General features: G+C 38.7%; 1 protein-coding gene across 1 annotated transcript in view; it reads right to left on the bottom strand.

The window, feature by feature from the left end:
• Positions 1 to 25084, bottom strand: part of CNTNAP2 (contactin associated protein 2) — a 2242274-nt gene that overhangs the window by 502615 nt on the left and 1714575 nt on the right. Inside the window, exon 14 of the mRNA XM_073009464.1 lies at positions 11988 to 12144. Coding sequence (XP_072865565.1) covers positions 11988 to 12144 — 157 coding nt within the window. The remainder of the gene's footprint in view (positions 1 to 11987; positions 12145 to 25084) is intronic.

Raw genomic sequence — 25084 nt, 5'->3', positions numbered from 1 at the left:
CCCAGGGCTGACAGGGACAAGTGGGTAAATATCCTCACAGATGGTCATTTCCAAACATCCTGTATTTCTGTCTTTAGAAGTTTTCCTCCTGCATAAGGATAGTTTTTCTGTTTATTTTTTCTCTCCTCTAGTCCTGATGAAAAAAGATAGTCATTTATTTCACCTTAATACTGGGCATTAAAATAGCCTAAGACAGCTAGCATGCTTCCAAAAAAATTAATAAAGTCATTATATATCACATTTAGTAAGGTAGGAGGTACATGTAATATACATATATACATGTGTCAATGTCTATGTGAGCATGGACATACATGTTAGTACACACCTATTGTCTTTTTAAAAACTGACTTGGATGATTTACCTCACTATTGAGTATAAAGTAACTTTCCAATTTATGCTGTGTGAACTCAAACCATCTACAAAGGATAAAGCAGAGATGAGTGTATGTCTATGTGGGTTTATGACTCAACGTGAAAAGAAAGTTTATAAATACATACAAAAAAACCGGATTCTCTAAAGTGCTACAAATTTGGCTTACATTGCACACAGATGTTGAGTAGCTGCTAAGTGACAGGCATGAATGACTTATAACACACATGAGGTCTGGTGCTTGACCTCCTGAAGCTTGTAATTTGAGAGAGAACTCAGATACCCAGGCATCTAATTGCAGATAAGACAGAAAATAACTTTAAAATAAATGTAATTTGCGTTGAGACCCTCAGGAAACAAGACTTTAAGGCATGGACTTTTGCTAGACATTAGCGGTGTGGGCAAAGGCAGGGAGGTCTCCTCGGGAAGCAGCATTGGCGCTGGTTCTGCAGAAGTGGATGATGTTGAAAACGCAGATATGTGAAGAGTTATTTTAGGCATAGGAAAAGGACCAGCAATGAGAAAATACAAATATCCTTACAATGGCCCCAGTGTGAGTGAGGTAAAGCAGAGAACGCAAGGTGAGGACGGACTCTGGAACTGCCTAGTCACTACAGGAGTCTGGACTTTATTCTGGAGATCACAGGGACCTACTGTAGGTGTGAACAGGATACTAGCAGGGCCCTTTGGAAGAATGAACACTTCCGACAGAGGCTCTTTGTTGCCCCTTAATGCTCATTTTCCTCTTCTTCCTTGGTCACAGAACGCTCATTATCAGGAAGGCATATTCATAAAGGCTACAGAACCCAGCCATCATTGCTGCTAGTTGTGGTTGTTTAACGGAAGTTCCAGCCAATGATATGTACATGGAGGTGGTACGTAAAGTCATTCTTGGAAGGAAAAGGCATGCTCTCTTTCCTCCCTTTTCTACCTTCTGCCTGGAATGGAAACATAATGGCTGGAGCTCTAGAACCTGTGTTGGATCCTGAGGAGGATGTCAAATCTGAGTAACACCAGAACAGAGAGCTGGAAGGAGCCTGGGCTTCCTTTACATGCATGGGAACTAACTTTCATCTTGTTTAAGCACTCTTGTTTATTTATTTTTCTGTTACATGCAGCTTAACCTAGCCCTATATCAATGGTTTTTAACCTCGGCTACACATTAGAAACCTCAGGAAATTGCAAAGTCAAAGATGGCCAACAATAATCTCCAGAGATTTTGATTTAATTAGTCTGAGGCAGGGCCTAATGATAGTAATAGTTTAAGTTTTCCAGGTGATTCTAATGTGAAGCCAGTGATGGCCACAGTTATAGATGGAGTTGTAGGATATAAGAGAGTTTTAAGGCTGGAAGTTATTTTGGAAGATTGTTTCAATATCATGGCTTATATATATATATAAAGAAACACCAGACTCATATAATACCTGCTATTTGTCAATTTGCTTTTTTCACTTACATCTTGGCCATCTTTCTGTGCAAGTGTTTATGTATCTACTTCATTCCTTGGCCAGCCTGATATCATTTTCCAAAACTCTATTAATGGACATTTCTGGTGTCTACACGTTATTTTGTTTTGTTTTGGCTGCTACAAAAAATGGAATATGCAACTTTAGAACATACTTGTTTGTCTTTTTTTAAGATGGTACATGACTTATGGTGAAGGATTCAGTCAAAGAATGTAGTGTTCAAGTTTTGATGGCAATTCCCAAATAGCCCTCAAAAAAGTGACCTCAGTATTACATTCCTACCAAGACTGTGCTAAAGGGCATACTTCCAGCCCCATTGCCACTGACAGGACAGAGAATGATGCTCAGCTGGCTTGGGTCTTCTGATTCTCACATCATATCTGGAGACACGCTCTTTTCATCTCCACTGTAGATAAGAGAAAACCGAGGCACAGGGAAGCCTTACTAACTGACTGAGTGTTAGAGGAGAAACATAAACGTAGATTGTCTGACTCTATAGCCAGACTCCTAGCGGCCATCCTGGAGTGACCTGTCTCTCATACTAAGGTTTCTGTTTTCCAGACTGATGTTAGAAACCTTTTTTAAACCTATGAAACAGAAATTCTTGTGAAATATCCATTGTCCGTGTTTCTTTATCTTTCCTTCATTGAACTCCCTGTCGTTGGGCCCTAAAAATCTGAAGCTGTAAAAAGTGTGTTTGTTTGTTTAAGGTGGGAGCAGGTGGAATAGAAGTAGTGGTTATAAAGTGATTTCTAGTGTTGTCACTGAGAGTAGAATCTCTATTTCCTGAAAGGTCACTTTTGCGGCTTTTCATCTGTGGACATGCCTGGCAAGTACTTCCTTATGGCTCCTGAATTTGGGGGCAGGAATTAAAATGGAATATTCCTTGCGAAGTGATTTTTCCGTTGAATACTATAAATTTAGCAGGACCTTGTGACAGCAATATGAGAGATGTTCCTTCCTCCCCCAGTAAATCTGGGTTTAAATTAGCTTCTCCCTGGAAGCTCTTTTTTATCCTTTGGACATGTGTTACATTTTTGTCTTGGATTCTTCTCCCACGAAATCATAGAAAGAGGAGCTTGATGACTTTACCTTCTCCTCTCTTTTGACGAGACATCATGAAATAAAACTGGACTGATATTGTTACTGCACACATTGCATGAGACTGTTGTTCTACAGGAGGTGTCCCTGAAGACTGGAACCTTAGCTTGGAGAAATGCACTCAACAAACCCGGGTCCCAGAACAGACCACAGTGATGTTCCCATTCAGGCAAGGTGATGGACACAGATCTTTGTGGCTTAAGCTGACAATTTTATCCTTAAGGGATTTAACGATTGTGCTATCAATCAGCCTGAGAAGCCAATGTTCCTCCTGCAGGAACTGAGGTAGTGCTTGGGATGAAGAACTTCTTCTTCCTCTGGGGCCTAGAGGAGATTTGGCTTGGATCCAAATGCCCAGTCATGCCTGAGGAGCCTCATTAACAAGAGCAGGGTTGAGACCCACGGGAGGCTTCACTGGGAGCTTGGCAGGGTCACAGGGGCTGGGCTCCTGCCTGGATTTGAAGAGTGGCTATTTCAGGAAGGAGTTGCAGGTTTCTCTCAGTGTAAAATCTCTGTTAGCTCCAATCCTTGTCAAGTCTTGCTGAGCCACAGCTTGGTTTCCACTGCACTGAGGTGGCCTGGGGGGCCCTCTCCTCTCCATAAGGGCATCAGTGACTGTCATAGGCTGAGACAGCTGCAGCTGGCAGAATAAGGATCTCAGGAGGGCAGTGTCATCAGCAGGGTGGCAGCAAGGCATGCAGACAAGAAGGTCAGAATGGAGGGGCCCGATGAGTTGTTCTTGAATACCCAAGAGGCTGCTCCTCGGGAACCCATGAGCTAACCCTTATCTGTGTGTGCTTGGGTGTAATTGGAATCAATATTTCTTGAGCATTTACTAGTGAATTATGGATGTGCCTTCTCCCTTATGAGTATCCTCTCATTTAAACTTCCCGTCTACCATGTGAGGTAGTTGTGAGGGCCATTTAAACGCTGTGGTTAAGGAAACAGTCATTGACAGCTTTTATAACTTGCTGAAGGTCACTGAACTGGTAAGGAATAGGACTAGGATTTGAAATCAGGTCACGTTTAGACAAGAATTTGAATGTATTTGTGATAATGAATACTTATAATATAAAATTAAAATAAGAGATTTTTAGAAACTAAATCAGGAGTACTGTAGAGGTGAGTAAAAGTAGAATTTAAAAAGAAATCGTACCACCATGCCCATAGCAGCATTATTCATAGTCTCTAAAATGTGGAAATAAGCCAAGTGTCCCTCGGCAAATAAATGAAGAAGCAAAATGTATTCTACCCGTACAATGGAATATTATTTCATCTTAAAAAGAGGGAAAATTCTGATACATGCTACAAAATAGGTGAACCTTAAGGACATTATCCTAAGGTTGAAATAAGCCAACCGCAAAAAGACAAATAGTATATGATTCACTCACATGAGGTTCTTAGAGCAGTCAAAATCATAGAGACAGAAAATAGAATGAGAGTGGTGTGAAATTAAATAATTCAAACTTAAAATGGTTGGAACTTTAAATTATTTTGAGCCTTGAGAGAAATGTGGTTATGTGGCCTGAGTCATGCGACATGCAGCTGTAACTTCTGCTTCTCTGATTATAGATTACATCTCTTCCTCATTTCTGTCCTGTAAATGATTAGAAAAGACCAAATGGTTCCAGAAATAAGACCCCTCGAGACCATTACCCCTCCTTATGGAATGTTAAAGCAATCTTCCTTGGAACATAGCAAACTGTAACCAACCAAATGACTGTAACATCTGTGCCGGCCTTATATGGAAAATGTTGTAACCCTGTTAACCTTCTCTATCTCTGCCTACGTAAGTGAAACGTTAACTTCCCCACTTTGGAAAGCTGACCCATTCACTTGGAGTTGATGTTTCCCTGGTGGCTCTCCTCAGGCTTTGAGCTGGAATAAACTCTATATTTAATCACATTTTCTGAACTCATTATTTAAGGTTAACTGGCCAGGGGCTAGGAGGAGAGGGGAATGGGGAATTGCTGTTCAATGGGTATAGCGTTTCAGTTTTGCTAGATAAAAATGGCTCTGGAGATGGATGATGGTGATGACTGCCCAACAAAATTAATGCATTTAATATTATTGAATTGTAAAATTAAAAATGGTTAAGATAGTTCATTTTATGTATAAATAAAAAATTGGAAAAAAAAATGAAATTGTGCTGTATATAGTACACATGCTAAAAATTTATACAGAACTTATATCTTTGATATGGTTTGGCTGTGTCCCCACCCAAATCTCACCCAGAGGTGTAACAATCCCCACATGTCAAAGGCGGGACCAGGTGGAGATAATTGAATCAGGGGGGTGGTTTCCCCCATACTGTTCTCCTGGTTAGGACTAAGTCTCATGAGATCTGATGGTTTTATAAATGGGAGTTCCCCTGCACAAGCTCTCTTGCCCGCAGCCATGTAAGACGTGGCTTTACTTTTCCCTCTGCCTTCTGCCATGATTGTGAGGCCTCCTCAGCCATGTGGAACTGTGAGTCCAATAGGCCTCTTTCCTTCATAAATCACCCAGTCTCGGGTGTGTCTTCACTAGCAGCATGAGAACAGGCTAATACAGTCTTGGTGTGTAATTCCTAAGGATGAGTCTAAAGCTGTTTGCCCTGAGTTTCAATCTCTGCCTTAGTGCTTTTTAATTATATGACCTTGGGGGAGAAATTAATCTCTTTGGGGCTTAATTAACTCATTTCTAAAATAAAGATAAAATATGTAGTACCTCTGTCATAGAGTCAATGAGATGTTTAAATGACATAGTACGTGAAACAAACATGAACGATGGCTGACGTGTAACTACTATTATCTAAACAACATGACGAATGAGAACGCACATATAAATATTGCACTTTGAGTAAAGGACAGTCTAAAACTTCATGAAAAAAGTCACTAAGATTCAATCAAATTTCTTATAAACAAGGAAAAATTATAATGATTATTTTAAAAAATACTCAAAATTAGGTGTTGCATAGTAAGTTGACCCAATCAAATAAATATGTTTCTGGCTTTGAAATATTGAAGAGATTTTTTTTTTAGTTAACTCCCCTCTGCTGTTATAAAAGTTGGTCATGGATTATTTTTGGCCCAGGAAGAAAAAGGCTGTTAGACAAGCCAATTCCATTTAGGGTCAGTGAAAGAGAGCACAAGGGCTAGTATTTGACTGGCCTTTCTAATGTTGAGGTGGGAACTGCTGACTAATTGTAACACAAAGACTGTGCTAATGGCTTTTCAGTTCACTTATTTTCCACCATGTATGTGCCCATCTTGGCCAGGACATAACTATCTAGAAATTCTACGATGAGAGATGGGTACTCACGCAATGAGTGGTAATTCTTTCCTGATATTGGAATTGCCATTTTGGAATTGCTAATTTCAGATATGATGATTTAGCTCATTGAGTCAGGCTGCAAGAGACCAGGAATTACCCAGCAGTGGCCACTTAGCTGAGACCAAGACTTGTGTAATTAGAATTCTGGCACTGTAGGTGGGAATATTTACTATTGCTGTGAATAGTAAATCATAAATGTTAAATTACATTCAATCTCAGAAATAACTGCGCAAAACTTCTCACAGCATAGATAATCAGGCAATTATCGAGATGGTGATCGCACTCACAGGCCATTGCAGCTTCGTTCTGAGACCCAGTCATGCTCTGAGCTACTATCTCACTTATCCTGGCTCCATTTTTATGCATTTTACACCAGTAAATAAGAATAAGTATTCAATCTAAGTTTTAGAGTTCTTAGGAAAAAACATATAACGTGGTCTGTGGTTTAAGCTTTAAAAAGCTTACATATAAGCTAGTTAAAAATTACATTCTGAAATCATTAAAAAGATAGATAAAAACAATCTTAAAAAAATCTTCCTTGATCACATCATGGAAGAACACTGGCCTGGATATTTGGAGATGTGTGTTGTTGGTTTTCTCTGTATTCCTCATTTCTAACGTAATTTTTAGAAAGTAATTTACATTTTTCAGGGCCCCAATTTATGCATCTGTAATTTAAGACATTTAAAAATAATTTTTAGCTAAGGATCCATTCAACATTCAAATAATAATAAAAATAATATATCCTACTGTAATTTTAAACATCCATTTATGACAGCAATTTACCAAAATCCTTGTATGACTTGGGAAGTACTATACTATTTGTCTCGATTTTGCTGATAAGAAAACAAAGATGTGAAATGTCCTGACTTAGATCACACGGAGAGGAAATGGCACGGGTACTTTGTACTCATTTTGGTCTTAGTTCATCTTAATCCGATGATGCTTTGTGATTGATTATTGAAAATAGCTTTCTTATCTGGACAGAGCATCTAAAAGCATGAGATTTAATAGAACCTCAATTTTTACCCTGACATTACAACAAATGTGGTTTAACATATGTGAGTTTCATTTGGATGTATGCGCTAAATTTTTATTTCCCTTAATCTCCCAGCTCTTCTCTGTGTTTGGAGAAAGAAACAAACAAAAAAACTGAGCAGCAATGATCGTGACACTTCACTCCAGGTTGCCTGGACAGTGTTCCTCACTTCTCCTAGTTAGAGAGGCTACACCCAAAGTCAGCTTCAAGACGGCGTTCTGGCTTCCTCCCTGTTCCTGGAGGGGCTCTGACTCCCAGACAACACTTGTAAACAGCAGGCACCTACGCTCAGACTGCCTGGTGCCCCATGCATCTGATTTTCCCCCACTGACAAAGTTGCTATTATTTTTGCTTTGTGAGAAGTGAGAGAAGCAGGGGCTTCCTGGTAACGAATGCCCTTGGGGCATTCAGCAGAATAGCCTGGCTCTCGCACATCTCCCTGAGGGATGATGGGATTGGAGACCTGTACTTTCTCTAGTAAAGCCTGTTTCATAACATCTGCATGTGGCATTGTGGAATTAGACTTGAGACCTACGACACAGCAGGTCAAGAGCAGGAAGGGGCCTGCTTTCCACACTCTGTTTTCATTTATTTTCATTTAAGAGTCAATTGGAATCATTAAGGACTGCAATAAGGGCCAGTTGTGGTGGCTCATGCCTGTAATCTCAACACTTTGGGAGGCTGAGGTGGGTACATCACTCGAGGTCAGGAGTTCAAGGCCAGCCTGGCCAACATAGTGAAACCCCATCTCTACTAAAAATACAAAAAAAAAAAAAAAAAAAAAAAATTAGCTAGGCATGGTAGTGTGTGCCTGTAATCCCAGCTACCCAGGAGGCTGAGGCATGAGACTAGGGGGCGGAGGTTGCAGTGAGACCAGATCACACTACCGTATCCCAGCCTGGTTGACAGAGAGACTCTGTGTCAAAATAAATAAATAAATAAATTAAATAAATTAAAAAAAGGATGCAATAGAATTGCAAATAACTATCCCATATAGTAAAATTTATAGAAGGCTTTTATATCCTATATTCTTAATGATCACAAAAATTTGCCAAGATTTATTTTTATTATACAGATAATAAATTAAGTTTCAGAGAAGTTAAAAGCCTCCCTGAAAAGTGACAGATCTGGGCCTGGATATAAGGTTTTCCTGCTTCAAGCTCACCTCTCTCTTTACTGCTTCTGAGAGCTTTAGAAAGTGTCTCTAGAAGAAACCCCATCCATTCCCAAATATCTAAAGCAGCCACATAGGAGGGAGGGCCTTTGCTAGGTGCTGGTGAATTCAAAGACCAAGAAGATTCTCCAAGAGCATTCTTTGTTGTGCTAAAAAGGGAAGACCATTTTAAGAGCTATTTATTACAAAAAATAGTCATTATACTTTTCAGTTTGCTCAAGCTATAGTGCCTTTATTATGAAATATTAGACAAACTTTACAGAAGCAAAGGAGTGGGATGTCTTAGCTGCTACTAAGCCAGAAGACAGCAAGACATCAGCAGTGACCAAGTCCCTGAGTAACTGTGAAATGTTAGAACTCAGTCGAAGCTTGCCAGAGGACGAGGTCAGTGAGTAAGGATGGAACGGAATGTCTTCTAATCTGTGAAATGAATTCAGACATGTTCTTTGAAATGGCTTCAGAGGCTAATATATATCTTTAAAAATCTATCTTGGGGCTGGGTGCGGTGGCTCATGCCTATAATCCCAGCACTTTGGGAGGCTGAGGCAGGTGGATCACTTGACGTCAGGAGTTCAAGACCAGCCTGGACAACATGGTGAAACCCCAACTCTACTAAAAATACAAAAATTAGCTGGGCATGGTGGTGGGCACCTGTAGTCCCAGCTACTTGGGAGGCTGAAGCAGGAGAATCACTGAGATTGCGCCACTGCACTCCAGCCCGGGCAACAGAGCAAGAGTTCGTCTCAAAAAAAAAAAAAAAAAAAAAAAAAAAAAAAAAAAAAAAAAAAAATCTATCTTGGCCAGGCATGGCGGCTCACAGCTGTAATCCTAGCACTTTGGGAGGCTGAGGGTGGATCACTTGAGGTTAGGAGTTCAAGACCAGTCTGGTCAACATGGTGAAACCCTGTCTCTACTAAAAATACAAAAATTAGCTGGGCATGGTGGCAGGTGCCAGTAGAGGCAGTAGAATTGCTTGAACTAGGGAGGCAGAGGTTGCAGTGAGCTGAGATTGTGCCACTGCCCTCCAGTCTGGGTGATAGAGTGAGACTCGATCTCGAAAAAAAAAAAAAATTTATGTTTTCAACCTGTAATTCTACTAATGATAGCCCTCAGGGTTTAGACACAGATGTCATGCTGGTGCCTTAAACTTAATGTTTTCAAAACTGTCAACTGCACAGATAGCTCCCCAGCCTGGCCCAGCTCAGTCATGCTTCTTCTCCAAGACTACCATGCAAGGACGAGTGTCCCAGGGCCCTGGCTCTTCCTTGTCTTTCAAGTTTATGCCTCTTCCTTCAGGACTTTATGGATTCCTTCCTTCACACCTTCAGTTAGACTGAAAATTTCTTCCATTAGTTTTTTTTTTTTTTGAGATGGAGTTTCAGTCTTGTCACCCAGGCTGGAGTGCAGGGCCATGATCTCGGATCTTGGCTCACTGCAAGCTCCGCCTCCTGGGTTCAAGTGATTCTCCTGCCTCAGCCTCCCGAGTATCTGGGATTACAGGCACCCACCACCACGCCCAGCTAATTTTTTGTATGTTTAGTAGAGATGGGGTTTCACTATATTGGGCAGGCTGGTCTCGAACTCCTGACCTCAGGTGATCCGCCCGCCTCGGCCTCCCAAGGTGCTGGGATTACAAGCGTGAGCCACCATGCCCAGCCACTTCCATTAGTTTTTGTTGTATCTTGCACATACCTTCCTCAGAGCACTGACTGTATTATGTTTTCTATTTGTGTGTGCACGTGTGTGTTTCCTTCAACAGTTTTGGAGTTCCTGAGGACAAAGAGCATGTTCTATTCATCACTGTATCCCTAGAACTTAGCATGATGTCTGATAAAAATGAAGTTCACTTAGGTGCAGGTACTAGATCTTCCTCTTCCTGAATCCCTCTGCTCTCCTCTGTGGTAGAACAAGGTTATGGTGGCAGGGCACTCTGGGCCGCCTGGACAATGAACTAGCTGGGACTCTGTTCCCACTTCTCCTAGTTGGGGAGGCTCCACCCAATGCCAGCTTCCTGAAGAGGCAGGGAGTTAATGTTGGATAGATAAATGGATGGGAGAGGGTCTGCCTGACTTAAGAACACACAACTAGTAATACAAGGCAACAAGAACAAGAATGTGAGTCGGGACAGAGATTCTTGTTCTTTGCATTTGCTGTTTTATCCCCAGTGCCTGGAAGAGTTGCTGACTCATAAGTGTTTGATCAATATTTGTTGAATGAATGACTGATTGGATGACTTACTGAATGAATGAATGAATGAAAGGTTAACTTCAAAGCCCATGCCCTTTTAACTCCATTCCCAACTTCCAATCTGTGTATACAGTGTGTGTGTGTCTGTGTGTAGATATATCTTTCAAAGAAATAAAATTAAAAATTATCATGACCTCTTCTTTACAATCATCCATAATTAAAGATTAATGATAGATATTTACAAGTATTTTACATACATATGCACACACATTCTAAGCCATTTAAATAGCCTTTGTGGTTTATTTACTAGAAGAAATATAACTTTCAGAAAGTAAGCAGACATCCTACCTGAAATTCATATAATGTTATGTTCTCAGGATTCGTTTTTGGTTAACTGGTGGAATGAATTTGTCTTGTAAACTGTCCTTGTAAATAGCATACTACATAAGTGAACTGAAGACAACCATGGCTGGGCATATGGGGAAATTCATGACCATGATTGGTTATGTGCACAGCTGCCCAGAAGCAGAAATGGAGCCTCTCAACACTTCTAAAAATGAAGAAAGCCGGCACTGGATACGTGTTTCTGCAAAGAATCACACTTAGGTTTATAATCTTCCACCTAAACTTCTGGGGCCTCTCTGTTTCATGAAGAACGGCAGCTGATCTTACCCTTTATCTGTTACTGACACAGACCCAGCCATTCACTGCGGGGCAGAACAAAAGCCAGCAAAGGGATGGAAGAAACCCAAAATAGATCTTTCTTGAACTGATTTGTGTCAGAGTTATAAACAATTCCACGTATGAAAGAAAAGTAGACAGGCAAGCACTTACAGAAGACAAGAGCACAGAATTATTTTTTCTGTTTCTTTCTTTTTTCCCTTCTCTCTCTTTCCTCTGGTTTTCTGATCCAGATCCCCAACGCAAACATTGCAGGAGGTGGCTGTGCTCCCTGCAGGAGGCTGTTGACCGTGTGCACTCTCACAGGCGTGCACACTGGCTTCCCGCCCACGGCCATCCCTCTATTGTTACACAGCACATTTTATAATGCAGATCACTGTCTACAACATGGTTCATTATTTTCCTCTCTGAATAAAATATGAACACATCAATTATGTGTCAGTCTGTTTCTAAATGCATACCCTTGTCGCACTGACCTCTTTCTGCTTTTATATTTTTCAGTATGTTCCTGACATTTGTCAATTGGGTTAGTTCCAGACCTTTCTAACCTATTATCGTATTATTATAGCACTTTTCAAACTTTCTTCTATCACATTAGTTGGACACAAGGCACACTGGGAGGGTGAGCCTGGCTGTGCTGGCCGCAGGCACTCACCACTGCTTGTAGTCCGCGTCGCAGTTACAGTAGTACTTGGGATCTGTGCAGTTGCGTTCAATGCCGCAGGCACATTTCTGGATTCCGGGCCCAGAACCTCCCCAGTAGTAGTGCTTCTCGTTGGCTTTGCCAACCCACCAAGTGTAAGGGCTTCCATCTACAAGAAAAGGGAAAGGCACATTTAGAAACAGACCTGGGTTCAGTCATCATACTGCCACACTTACACCCACTTCCCCAGGAATACTCTGATAGTCTGAGCATCACTCAACCATCTTAAAAGTCAATTTATTTCAAACAGACAACCCACAGAGTGGGAGAAAATCTTCACAATGCATCCATCTGACAAAGGACTAATATCCAGAATCTACAACACACTCAAACGAATTCAAGAATAAAACAATCCCATCAAAAAGTGTGCTAAGGCTATGAATAGAAAATCCTTAAAATCAGATCTACAAAAGGCCAACAAACATATGAAAAAATGCTCAACATCCCTAATGATCAGGGAAATGCAAATTAAAACCACAATGTGATACTACTTTATTCCTGTGGGAAAATCCATAATCAAAAAATCAAAAAATAATATGTTGGTGTGGATGTGGTGAAACGGGAACACTTCCACCCTGCTGGTGGGAATGTAAACTAGTACAACCACTATGGAAAACGGTGTGGAGATTCCTTAAAGAGCTAAAAGTAGAACTACCATTTGATCCAGCAATCCCACTACTGGGTATCTACCCAGAAGTTATCATACTCAAAAGATACTTGCACACATATGTTTACAGCAGCACAATTCACAATTGCAAAATTGTGGAACCAAGCTAAATGCCCATCAGTCAATGAATGGATAAAGAAACTGTTTCATACACACACACACACACACAAACATATATGATGGAATACTACTCAGCCATAAAAAGAAATGAATTAATGGCATTTGCAGCAACCTGGATGGGACTGAAAACTATTATTCTAAGTGAAGTAACTCAGGAATGGAAAACCAAACATTGTGTATTCTCACTCATAAGTGGGAGCTAAACTATGAGGATGCAAAGGCAGAAGAATGATACAAGGACTTTTGGGACTCAGGGTGAAAGAGTGGGAAGGGGGTGAGGGATAAAAGACTACAAATTGGATTCAGTGTATACTGCTTGGGTGATGGGTGCACCAAAATCTCAGAAATCACCACTAAAGAACTTACTCATGTAATCAAATACTAGCTGTTACCCAAAAACCGACAGAAATAATTTTTCTTTTAAAAAAAGCTTTTAATTCTATACTTCAAAAGGCTCTTTTAGGCTTAGACAAGTTTTCAGAAGTATATATCACAATTTTACATGTATATAAATGTAAATATAAGCATAAAAAAGTAAATTTATGTCAATAATAGAAATATTTGATAAAAAAAAATCAGTGGGAATGTTAAGCTCAAGATTTCTTGTGGGAATATGTACCTCTCTCCTTGGAAGACAATTATACATTCAAACTTCTGTAATTTAGGAGTCTATTTAGTAAATTGGAAGCCAAGTTGGGGTCAGTCCACGATGAAGGTATGTGGGCCATGAATTGATTCTACACTATACAATTCACTTCATGACTGGTCATGCTTTTTTGTGAACTAACGGTCATGGAGATCGTAGAATATTGGAGCCAAATACAAACTTTCAGGTTTTTTTTTTTTTTTTTTTTCTGAGTAGGACCTCCTAATTTTAAGGATAAAGAAATTTAGGTCTAGAAGAGTTAAGTAGTTCTTTTAACCACACAGCAGATTATCCCCCAACTCTCCTTTATCATTTGGCCTAATAGTCACTCATTCATTCACTAATCATCAAACATCCATTGGGTTCCCACAAGTGCCAAACATTATAAGCAACTCAACAGAACGGAAGAAAAAGATACAGATTGGAGAATAGTTTTATCAGGATTATGAACACAGAGGAGAGTAGGGGAGGCAAAGGAGGTCATAAAGGAAGGTTTCCCAGAGGAGGCAAAATAGTTGAGCTGCATCTTGAAGGTTAAGTAGGCATTACACAGATCAATAAGGATGTAAGAGAGGTAAGGTCTCCTAGGCAAATGGAGCACAATGTAAAAAGACAGAAAGGTAAACTTGTATTTGGGAAATATATATAGGACCATATTCATATGTAGTAGAATCGGGTTGAAGAGATGTGCTGAGAGTAGCAGTAGTAGATAGTAGGAGATAGATAGACAGCAGATGAGGGCCATATTGCAAAATATCTTTGTCCAAGTAAGAAGCTATTTTTCACTGGTTTATCCTTTCTTTTCAATGTTTATCTTCCCCCAATTTAAGAAGTTTGAACTCTATCCTGAAAATAATGAGAAACTAGTAAAGGATTTTAAGCAGGGAATTAGCATAATTAAATTTGTGTTTCAAAAGATCAACAGGAAGATGAAAGATAGACTTCTGCAAAATGGAGTCAGGGAGGCTAGATGTGATGCTCCTATGTTAATAGAGAAAATAAATAATAAAATAGTAGTAGAAATGGAGAAGAAGAGAAAACACACACAAAAAAGTTTCAGGAATTATAACTGGCTGGGACTGTGGGGATTTAGGTGGAAGAAAAGATGGGCAGGCAGTGCTGCGGATTAATCCAGGCTTCTGGTTTGTATGAATGGGGATGGTACTGTGTTTCATGAAAGTAGAGCACAGGGAAGGAAGATCATCATCACAAGTCTAGGCAATGTTGAAGAAAAGTTAATGGGTTTGCTGCACAAAATGTGCACATTGATTATAGAAGTCTGGTTCTAAGGAGCATTTTCTGAGCTGAAAATACGTTTTAAGAACTATCAGGGCAAACCAGAACATATTGGAAGTGGGAGAAATGCTGCTGGAAACTTTTAGATTACAACATCATTTCAAAAACAGAATGATTTCATAGCTGGGCACAGTGGCAGGTGCCTGTAGTCTCAGTTACTTGGGAGGCTGAGGCAGGAGAATTGCTTGAACCTGGGAGGTGCAGGTTGCAGTGAGCCAAGATCACACCACTGCAACCTAGCTTGGGCGACACAGCGAGACTCTGTCTCAAAAACAAGACAAAACTAACAAACAACAAAAAACCCACCAAAAACCAAGAATGATTTCACACTGCTATAAAGAATGACCCAAGATTGGGTCTTTACCAATTTATCAAGAAAAGAGGTTTAACTGACTCACAATTTTGCATGACTGAGGAGGCCTCAGAAAACTTACGATCATGGCAGAAGGAGAAGGGGAACCAAGGCACATCTTCTCATGGGGACAGGAGAGAGAGAGAAAGCAAGAAGGGGGAAGTGCCAGGCACTTATCAAACAACCAGATCTCATGAGAACTCACTCACTATCATGAGAACAGCATGGAGGAATCGCCCCCATGATCCAGTCACCTCCCACCAAGTCCCTCCCTTGATACATGGGGTTAAAATTCAGATTACAATTCAATATGAGATTTGGGTGGGGACACAGCCAAACCATATCAGAGATGGACATGACCGTAGTGGAGTGCAAGAACGAAGGCAGCCAGGGCGGTGGGAGAACAACACAGGAGGATTTCCCAAAGAGCAGAGGGGCCAGCATCATCAGATGTCATAGTGAAGTCTTTTAAGGTGAGGAGCTAAGAGTTTTCTTTTCATTTGACAGTTGGAAGGTCACTAGAGATTTTGATAGAGGAGTTTCCGGTGAATGGCGGGAAGAAAAGCCTAGATGTGGTAGGCAGAGGAAAGAATGGAAGCAGAGACCAGGAAGGCCCTGACAATGGATGACTCGTTCTTTTTTTTTTTTTTCCTTGAGATGGAGTCTGGGTCTGTCGTGCAGGCTGGAGTGCAGTGGCATGATCTCGGCTCACTGCAACCCCCACCTCCTGGGTTCAAGCGATTCTCCTGCCTCAGTCTCCTAAGTAGCTGGGATTAGAGGCATGCACCACCACGCCCAGCTAATTTTTATATTTTCAGTGGAGATAGGGTTTTACCATGTTGGCCAGGCTGGTCTAGAACTCCTGACCTCAGGTGATCCACCCGCCTTGGCCTCTCAAAGTGCTAAGATTATAGACGGGAGCCACCATGTCTGACTGGATGACTCTTTCTTGTTCTTAATTTGACTTTACCATATGAGAGTGCACTTAATGTTAAATCCACTCTCTTGTCAACTTTTTAAGTGTCCATTGTAGCATTAACAATATGGTATTGTACGGCTGGTTTCTAGAACTTACTCTTTTTGTTTAACTGAAGCTTCTATGCCCATTGATTAGTAACTGTGTACTTCCCCCTCTTCCCAGCCCCTGGTGACCATCAGCTCCTCTTTGTTTCTATGATTTGACTACTTTATATTTTATTATTTTTTTTAAGACAGGTCTTACTCTGTCACCCAGGCTGGAGTGCAGTGGAGCAAACATAACTCACTGTAGCCTTGACCTCCTGGGCTCAAGCCATCCTCCCACCTCAGCCTCCTGAGTAGCTGGAACTACAGGCACATGCTACCAAACTTGGCTAATTTTTGTATTTTTTGCAGAGAAAGGGTTTTGCCATGTTGCCTAGGCTGGTCTCGAACTTTTGGTCTCAAGTGATTCACCTGCCTCTGCCTCTCAAAGTGCTGGGATGACAGGCCTGAGTGACCACATTCAGCCGGATTTGACTACTTTAGATACCTCATATAAGCAGAGTCATATAGTATTTGTGTATACATACAATGGAATATTATTCAGACTGAAAAAATGACATTTTTGCAATATGTGACAACATGGATGAACCTTGAGAACATTATGCTAAGAGAACAGAGGATCCTTGCTGGAAGCTGGGGAATGAGTGGAATCTAATAGAGGTAGTGTCAGTCAGTAAGCCAAAAATGGCTAGTCAATGAAAATCTCTGGGGCCGGGTATGGTGGCTTACACCTGTAATCCCAGTGCTTTGGGAGGCCATGACAGGTGGATCATGAGGTCAGGAGTTCAAGACCAGCCTGGCCAAGATGGGACCCAATGGGGCGATCTGAAATATTTCCTCCATGTGCAAGGAGTGCAGGTGCAAGGAAGTGGCATGCTAGTGTCCTGGCAAGAGCACCCTGGTTTCCCTGCTTCTTCTCCCATCCCTCACTCTTTCTCAAGTCACAATACTTTAGTCTTCATATAACACATGCTCCCAGTGAGGTTGATGCAAAATTGATGTTGTTCTGTTCCTTTTCCTTAGAAAATAAGTTAAATACAGCACAAAATGCTTAACTTAGCTCTTTCCACATCTACTGCAAAAGAATGCCAATAAGAAAAACATATTCCAGAGAGAAAACAAATTGTGGACTTTGTTATTAGCATTGGCTAATTTGGTTAAATCCCTGTAACTAAAATAAATTATTAATTTGTTGTGTATTTTATATTCAGCGAGACGAGAATGGTTCAATTTACTTTGAGCAAAGAATTCCCTTATTCCAGTGCTATGCTAATGAAATGCTACTTTTAGCTTTACAAATCATTATTTACCTGTTAATTGGCTTTGGGGAATAGCAGTTAAAGGCAATAAAAACGGAAAGCCTTTTTAAAAGACAAGGGCAAAAAGTGGTGAGGAAAGAAATAATTTAATTATCTATTTCCAAGAGTTCAAGAACTTCTCTAACCTCAGAATAGGAAGATTGTAGTTAACTATGTTAAGTAGGTGTAGTCCCTGCAACAAGATTAGGTAATGATGAATGGCATTCTAAGTTAACTAGAGCTAAATTATCAAAGTAAGGCATATCATAGTAAAACAGCCAAATATGATTTGAATTAAATATAATCACTATACTGTTTGTATTCACTTCAGATCAAGTTTTATTATGGTGAAGGGTTTATTAAGGTTTGGATGATTAAACTGGGAAAGGGAAAAAGAAAACAGGCTACAAAGGAAAGGAGTTTTCCAAGACTTACTTAAAAAAACCAATAAACTGGGTGTGGTGGCTCGTGCCTGTAGTCCCAGCACTTTAGGAGGCCAAGGTGGGCAGATCACCTGAGGTCAGGGGTTTGAAATCAGCCTGGCCAACATGGTGAAACCCTGTCTCTACTAAAAATACAAAAATTAGCCATGTGTGGTGGTGTGCATCTGTAATCCCAGCTACTCAGGAGGCTGATGAGGCAGGGGAATCACTTGAACCCAGGAGGTGGAGTTTGCAGTGAGCTGAGATTGTGCCACTACACTCCAGCCTGGGTGATAGGGAAAGACTCTGTCTAAAAAAAAAAAAAAAAAAAGAAAAGAAAAGAAAAAGAAAGAAAGAAACCAATAAATTTCTGTTACTTATTTTCACCAATAACAAGAAGTTGTTTCAGAAGCACAAGGACAAATGCTTGGGGACCGTTTGATGAAAATGAGGTACATACCTGTGATTTTCAAAATGTGTTCTTTGGAACTTCTGGTCTATACCAAGTAACTTAACAGGCTGCTTAAATAAATATGATCCTGGCACCCGCTGAGATAAGACCCAGCACAGTCACTGGGACATTTAATTTGTTTCATTCCAGCTGTTTCTATAGGATATTAAAAACAATGCCACATGGGTATATAATCTCCAAAATGAAAACGTAAAAGCATCTTTTTAGCTTGATGAAAACTAGTTTTATCACATGTACGATTACAACCTTATCTACAAATTCTGGTAAAAAGTCCCTGGGGTCTCTTTAGCTGAGGAGATAGAACAGGTCTACCTTTGCAGCAGAAACGCGCTTTTCACTAATTGTTCTCAGTGCCCCCTGCTGGCGGCTTCCTGGCAGTCCTTCCCAGGCTCTGCTCTCTGGTAGCAGTTGATTGTGAAGGACCCTGCAGTGCAGGATTTTTTCTAAGCGACTCATGCTCAGAAAAATCTCCTACTTCTTTCTCTCTCCCTTTCTTACCACTGCCAAATCTTTTTTCTCCATTTTGTAAGTCAATTTCAGCTCACCACTCTGGTCTGATTACAAAATCCATATCAAGTTGATGGATGAACGGTGATGATACACGTACTAAGTATAGACATCCTTAATTGGTGCAATTCTAGACCATTCAAAACATTCTTGCACCTGTAAGAAACTTCCTTTCCAGTGCAAATGTCCTAGATAACAAGAAAGATAAAATAGCTTTTATAATAACCTCCAGGATGGGATGGAGCAGAAAAGGAATTTGGAGGTGCTGTAGTCTCTATAGAGTCCTCCAAATCATCTGATAGCTGTAATTTGGAAGATCAAGCAGGCCAGAATTTTCTTTTTTTCCCCAGTATGGATGTGTACGCTTCCAGGAATACAGGGGTTTAAAGCCAAAGCTGACAGGAACCCCTGCCCCAGGGACTGGAAATGGAAACAGGCTACTAGCCCTAGTTCTCTGGCTTAAATACAGACAGCTTTCTCTTCTTTTACATGTGGAAAGTCCCTACAGCATCACTTCCAAGATCTGGACCATGGTAGCTGAAGTCTCAGGATCCTTACAGGAGGATGAAGTGGGGGAGGTGAAGCCGTGGAGTAATAACTTCTGATTTTTTTTTTTTTCCCCACCACCAGTGGTGGGAGGTAAGTATAGGGAAGGGTTTTTAACTTCCCTATGAGTCCCCTAAGATCTTGTAAACAATATAGATCCCCTGTCCTGTAGAATAAGAATCTCAGAGGAAGAGTTTGAGACTCAGTGTCCCTGTGATCTTTATCATCAGACCAGTCTGCCATATATTACCCTGGGAAAAGGACAGTGGTAGGTGAAGTTCATCGGACATTTGGGAACATCTATCGAGAAACAATGAGGCCCAGATGACTGGGTGCCATTGGGATACCAATCCAGGACCTTGTTTTCTTGGTAAGATACAAAGAGGTGATAATGGTGTTACTGTAGTAACATCTCAATTTAATTCCCAATTTTTTTTTTCTCAATAATACACTCATTGTAATACTTTTTTTCATCAGTTTTATAACCATGGTCTTGAGTCAAAAATTCCTGTCTTTTACTATTTAAATTAAGAACTTTAAAAATAAAATTAAAAAATCACGTATTGACATTCTCATAGATACAAAAAGTCTATCATCTCAAGTTACCTATGATTTCAGTTTATTAAACAGGATAGCAACATTCTCTTTTGTTTCCTAACCATCCAATTCTACATTGTTTTATGTTAATATATATGCCAAACAAAGAATGAGTCAAGATAAAATCCTGTGGAGTCCATACTGTAGATGGTGATGCGAGTTTGGGAAGAACTGGTAATTCTGAAGTTCTAATATAAACATTCAATTTGGTAGTTGAAGGTGAGCATTTTATCTTTCTGTCACTGAATATCACTAAACTCATCTGATTAGGGATGAATAGAAATAAATGCAGTTGATTAGCTTCAGGTTGTATCTTTTAGAATTACATTGGATTTTGCTGCATTTTATTGATTTGAATAGGGACCAAATTTAGAAATGTAGAATTGAAGTTCAGATCAAAATGGACCTGAACTGAAATGTTAATTAAAAATTAATTGTATTGCATAATATTTAAATTTATTTTAGTGAATTAAACTTAATAGATTTCAATCAAGGACTGATTCCACTGAGAAGAATTTGAGGCAGTAGAATCAAATCACTTTAAGTCTTATTAAAATGAAGTAGATTTTATTAATTTGAATGAAATTTAAGTGACAGATTATATGGGAGTTTATAATTCTGAGCAGTATTAAAGAGAAAAGAATAGACCAATTCACTCTAAGTTAACTTGGCTCTCTTTCTCTTGCGGTCACTGGCACTGCAGGACCCTTCAGTAACCCTGGCTCATTCCTTTGTGCCATAGTCTCCAGAAACAAGTGTGATTAATAAGACCAAAGTAATAGAATGGAGCCATATGCTGTTTGTTTCTTTGATTCTTTTTGTTTCTTTTATTCTTTTAACAACAGTTGTTCCTTTCCAACCTCTATCTATTTAGTAAATATATCTTCTTTCCTGTCCTAATGCAGTGGATATGATCCATTTAGTTCAATGTTAAACTAAGTTGGTGATGAAGGTCTTCATGTGCTTCCTGATTTTAAAGAAAACACTTTTATGTGTAACCACTGAGTTATGATGCTGCTATCACTTCTTAAGAATAGTTCATCCTGCCGGGTGTGGTGGCTCACTCCTGTAATCCCAGCACTTTGGGAGGACGAGGCGGGCAGATCACGAGGTCAGGAGATCGAGACCATCCTGGCTAACACAGTGAAACCCTGTCTCTATTAAAAATACAAAAAATTAGCCGGGCACGGTGGCGGGCGCCTGTAGTCCCCGCTACTCTGGAGGCTGAGGCAGGAGAATGGCGTGAACCCAGGACACGGAGCTTGCAGTGAGCCGAGATCGCGCCACTGCACTCCAGCTTGGGTGACATCTCAAAAAACAAAACAAAACAAAACAAAAACAAAACAAAACAAAATTCATCTTTATGTTTAAGGAAGGAAGTTATTTGCCATTTACCATTTGTTAGGGTTTTTTTTTTTTTTTTTTTTGCATGAATCAATACTGAATTTTATTCAATTATTTGTCTGCTCTTTTTAAAATAATAAAAAGTTTTTTCTCCTTTTAATGTTTAGAGATTTTTTTCTAATGATAGTACTTTTAAAAAAAAATCTACTTTGCTGTGATACATCATTATTCATATATATGGTTGGGTTCACTTTGCTATTTTGTTTAGGATTTTTGCCACTGTACTCATGAATGACTTTGGCCTATAATTTCCCTTTGTTGTACTATCATTATGTTTTTGGTATCAAGTTAATACTGGCCTCAAAGAATGGTGGTGGGGGGGGCTATGTTGGAATTATTTAGTAAACTGTCTGAGGCTCATATAATTTGGTACCTTTAATTATAAGATTATTCTTATATCCATTTCTATAAGTTTATATTCTAATTTATGTTTTTTCCAGGTTGATTTTTTTTAAATGAATTTGCCCATTGCATTTAAATATTTAAATATATTGGGAAATAGTTGTGTTCATGCCCCTTTTCTTCATTGCTACTAATATATTTTCCTGCTATTTTGTGACCAGTCTAGTCAGAAGTTTATTGATTTTGTTAATCTCTTCAAAAAATCAATTTGTTGATTTTTACTTACTGTATGGTTGATTTTCTTGTTCATTTATTCCTGCTTTTACATTCATTTCATTTGTTCTACTTTCTCTGGATATATCCTAAAATCCTTTATTCTTTTTTTTTTTAAAGTTTTTAATTGACAAATAAAAATTGTATATATTTAATATACAACATGATGTCTTGAAATATGTATACACTGTGAAATGGCTCAGTGGAGCTAATGAACATATGCATTACCTCACATACTTATCATTTTTTGTATACTCTCAGCAATATTCAAAATGCAGTGTAGTGTTATTAACTATAATCATCATGTTGTACAATAGATCTCTTGAACTTATTCCTTCTATCTAACTAAAATTTTACATCCTTTGATCAACAACTCTGCCTCCCATTCCCTAGCCTCTGGTAACCAACGACCAACTCTCTAATTCTCTCTAATTCTATGAGTTCAACTTTAAAAAACTCCACATATAAGTGAGATGATGTGGTATTTGTCTTTCTGTGCCTAGCTCATTTCACTCAACATAATGTATTCTATGTTCATCCATGTTGCCAGAAATCACTGTGTTTAAATACCACTTTCTCTTTATCCGTTCATCCATTCATGGATGCTTAGGTTGATTCCACATCTGGGCTATCGTGAATAATGCTGCAATGAACATGGGAATGCAGATACCTCTTTGACATACTGATTTCAGTTTTAAAAAATACATAGCAGGTAGAGAGATGGCTGGATCATATGGAAGTTCTTTTTTTTTTTTTATGGAACTTCTATGCTGTTTCTCATAATGGCCACCCTAATTTACATTCCCACCAAAAGTGTACAAGAACTCCCTTCTTTGTCTAATATCTTAATATGGATGCTTGGCTCAATAATTTTCAGCCTTTCTAAGCTTTAACTATACACATATAAGACTATAAACTCTACCAAAATACCACTTTAGGAATACCCTTCAAGCTTTGAATTATGCTGTCATGATTATTTGGTAATATGTACTAATTTTGATTATTATTTCTTCTATGACTCAGGGATTATTTAGAAGTGTTTTTAAAATGTCTAATGATATGTTTTGCTTTAAGCTTTTTTGTAAAAGTGTCTTTTTAGCTGATTTTTAAAATTTAATTGATCATGGTCAGAGGACAGGATTTATGATACAAATAACCTGAAATTTGTTGAGATTTGTTTTAAAGAATCGAGTCTGTGGTCAATATTCAAAACTATTTTACATGTGCTTGAAAAAATATTTATTTTCTAACTGTTCTATGCCATTGACTCACAGTTATTAATTATGCGATTTAATGCAATCTGGGTTGCCCAATAAGTAACCAATAGCCACATGCATCTATTTAAAATTTAGTTTTTCAGTCTCACCAGCTGTATGTGCTAATGGCTACCATATTGGACAGAAAATATTTTGATCACCTCAGAAAGTTCTTTTGGATACTGCTGCTCTGTACACTTAATGATTTTTAAAGTCTTCTGACCTATAATTACTGAGTCATCAATATTAAAAGCTTCTTTTATAATACTGTATCTTTCAATCTTCCCAAGTTTAGCATTAGGTATTTTTAGTAATTTGGAAATTTGTATCCTATTGCAATGCTCTGAATTATAATATTTTTTTCTCTTTCCTTTGCATTCATATCAATAGGCTCATAATAGCCTTTTTGAATATGTAATTTCCTGGCCTTGTTTTCTGTCATCTTTCTTTCAGACTCTGTGGTGTCCTTAATGTTTTTTAATGTCTCTTGTGTACAGCACATAGTTTTTCTTTTTAACTGTCTAAAACTGTCTTTTAACTGGAGAGTCTATTTATTGTGATAACTGACTTGGATTTATTTCCAAATATTTGTACTTTTTCTTTCTTATTTGCTTTTTATTGTTACTAATGTTTAAGTATTTTTTCTTCCTTCTGAATTGATTGTTTTTCTTCATTCTATATATTTTCTACTGGTTTAGAATTTTACATTCTCTTAAATATCATTCTTTTAGTAGATACCCTAGAAACTTTAAATTTCATATATAACTTAACAGTGTCTCAACTTAGTATATTTATTCTCTTCCTAAACAATACAGCAATTTTATAGCTTGTTTCTCTTCCTTACATATAAAGTATTTTATCTATTTTTTTGGCTTCCTCTTGTTCTCTTTAAATGTCACAAACTAAAGTTTATTGCTCAATATTGTCAATGTTTGCATAGATTTACTAACATTTTACTATTTCCTTTGTTCCCTCTTTTTTCTATCTCAGACTATTCTTATGAGATCTTATTTTTTTTTTTTTCTGTAATACAGCCTTTGGATAGTCTTTTATTGAGGGTCGGAGGGTAGCACATAATTGTTATTTTGTCCTAAAAAGTCTTTATTTAGGACTTTATATAGGTGTTTTTTTCTGGGTGGCATATTCAAGGTCAACGGTTATTTTCTCACAATAGTTTGAAAATATTCTAATGTCTTCAGAGTCCATCGTCAAGAAGTCAATGGTCAGTTTAATTTCCATTCTTTTGCAAATAATCTGTAATTTCTGTTTAGCTGGGGATTTCTTTCATTGTGGCTTACATCCACTATGACACCTTAATCTGAATCTTAATTTGCATGTTTTTTTTGGTTCTGGTCAATATTTAGCCATCATTCACCAAAATAAGGCCTCACCACTCTTATCTCTTCTTTCACAACTCCAATTAGAGATGTATTGATTGGTCCTGATCTAATCTTCTTACTCTTAACGTTTTATTTTTCTTATTTGACAACTCTGTCTCACTGGGCATGTTTCTGGGAAATTTCTTCAGAATCTAATTTCAGTTCCACTATTCCTACTTCAGCTGGGTAGAAACTGCTATTTATCTCTAACATTAAGCTTTTAATTTCATCTATTATGTTTTTATTCCTATAATGTTTATTTGGTTCTTTTTCAAATGTTATCCATTATTTTTGATAGTATATCCAATTCTCTCTTTACAAATTTTTTCAATCCAATAATTTCAATACCTGAAGATTTTGTAGGACTGAAAATGCTATTAGTTATCTCTATTGATTCACAATTATGGTATCTTGTTTCCCCATACATTTGGTGATTATTTTTTCTTTCG

Source organism: Chlorocebus sabaeus, chromosome 21 (genome assembly GCF_047675955.1).
Source record: "Chlorocebus sabaeus isolate Y175 chromosome 21, mChlSab1.0.hap1, whole genome shotgun sequence".
Classification (NCBI taxonomy): Eukaryota; Metazoa; Chordata; class Mammalia; order Primates; family Cercopithecidae; genus Chlorocebus; species Chlorocebus sabaeus.
This window is presented reverse-complemented; position numbering and strand designations above follow the sequence as displayed.